Genomic DNA, 1,362 nt, shown 5'->3' on the forward strand with positions numbered 1-1,362 from the left:
CGCGCAGGTTGGCATCAGACAATGAGCGACAGTTCTGTGGATCTAAAGTCCGAGCGTGGTGTCAAGAAATGAAGATCGAACAATTTTTCACATCTGTCCATTACCCGCAAGGGAATGGACAGGTCGAAGTCACCAACAGAACGATAGCTCAAGCCCTTAAGACACGACTGGATGCGGCTAAGGGTAAGTGGGCAGATGAGCTCCCTTCCGTACTGTGGTCCTATTGAACTACAACTCGATCCGGTACCGGTGAAACTCCTTTTAGCATGGTGTACGGGACTGAGGCTGTCCTTCCAGCAGAAATAAAGCAAGAAAGTGCAAGGATAATGTCATATGGGGAAAACAATCAAGAATTACGAGCAATGGATCTAGACTTGCTTGAAGAGAACAGGTCCCGAGCAGCAATAAGGCTCGTTTCTTATCGCAAAAGAATGACCCGAACCTACAATAAAAGAGTTCATTCTAAGGTTTTTCAAGAAGGAGACTTGGTCATGAGAAAGATACAACATCCAGGAGAAAGAGCAAAGCTAGAGGCTAAGTATGAAGGCTCATTCAAGGTGATAGGAAAAGCTGGAATAACCGCCTATTGCTTGGAAGACGCCCAAGGTAAGAAGGGTAAAAGACCACGGAATGCTCAGCACTTGAAAAAATACTATCCATAGTAGCTCAGCTCGGGCCTCTTCATGTTACCTATAGCTCACTAAGTTGGTCCTTAACCAGTTAGTCATTCTTTTTGCGCTATTTATTTCTCTCTTAGTCAATGTTTTGCAAGAATCAGTCCTGTCTTGTTTGCTTTAGAGTCAGTCCTGTTTTGTTTTCTTTAGAGTCAGTCCTTTTCAGTACTTTGGTTGAGAGGATCAGTCATGTCTTATGAAATCCGATTTACGATAAATTTTTGGATATCACTATTTTCCAAGTACATATCCACATTTAATACATCAAAAGTCCACCTCAGTGGCCCACATCAGTGGAACTCAAAGCCCAGGCAGGTCTGGCACTCAAAGTCCACATCAGTGGAAATCAAAGCTCAGGCAGGTCTGGCATCAAAAGTTCACATCAGTGGCCCACATCAGTGGAACTCAAAGTCCAGGCAGGTCTGGCACTCAAAGACCACATCAGTGGCCCACATCAGTGGCCCACATCAGTGGAACTCAAAGCCCAGGCAGGTCTGGCACTCAAAGACCACATCAGTGGAACTCAAAGCCCAGACAGGTCTGGCACTCTAAGACCACATCAGTGGCCCACATCAGTGAAACTCAAAGCCCAGGCAGGTCTGAAACTCAAAGACCACATCAGTGAAACTCAAAGCTCAGGCAGGTCTGGCACTCAAAGTCCACATCAGTGGCCCACATCAGTGGAACT

General features: G+C 45.8%; 1 protein-coding gene across 1 annotated transcript; it reads left to right on the forward strand.

The window, feature by feature from the left end:
- The first annotated feature begins 266 nt into the window (after nucleotides 1-266).
- Nucleotides 267-798, forward strand: LOC140865520 (uncharacterized). Its single transcript, XM_073270189.1, has 2 exons — nucleotides 267-606; nucleotides 758-798. The coding sequence occupies exons 1-2, from the start codon at nucleotides 267-269 to the stop codon at nucleotides 796-798; spliced, it is 381 nt and encodes a 126-aa protein (XP_073126290.1).
- Nucleotides 799-1,362: the final 564 nt, after the last annotated feature.

Source organism: Henckelia pumila, chromosome 1 (assembly GCF_033568475.1).
Source record: "Henckelia pumila isolate YLH828 chromosome 1, ASM3356847v2, whole genome shotgun sequence".
NCBI lineage: Eukaryota > Viridiplantae > Streptophyta > Magnoliopsida > Lamiales > Gesneriaceae > Henckelia > Henckelia pumila.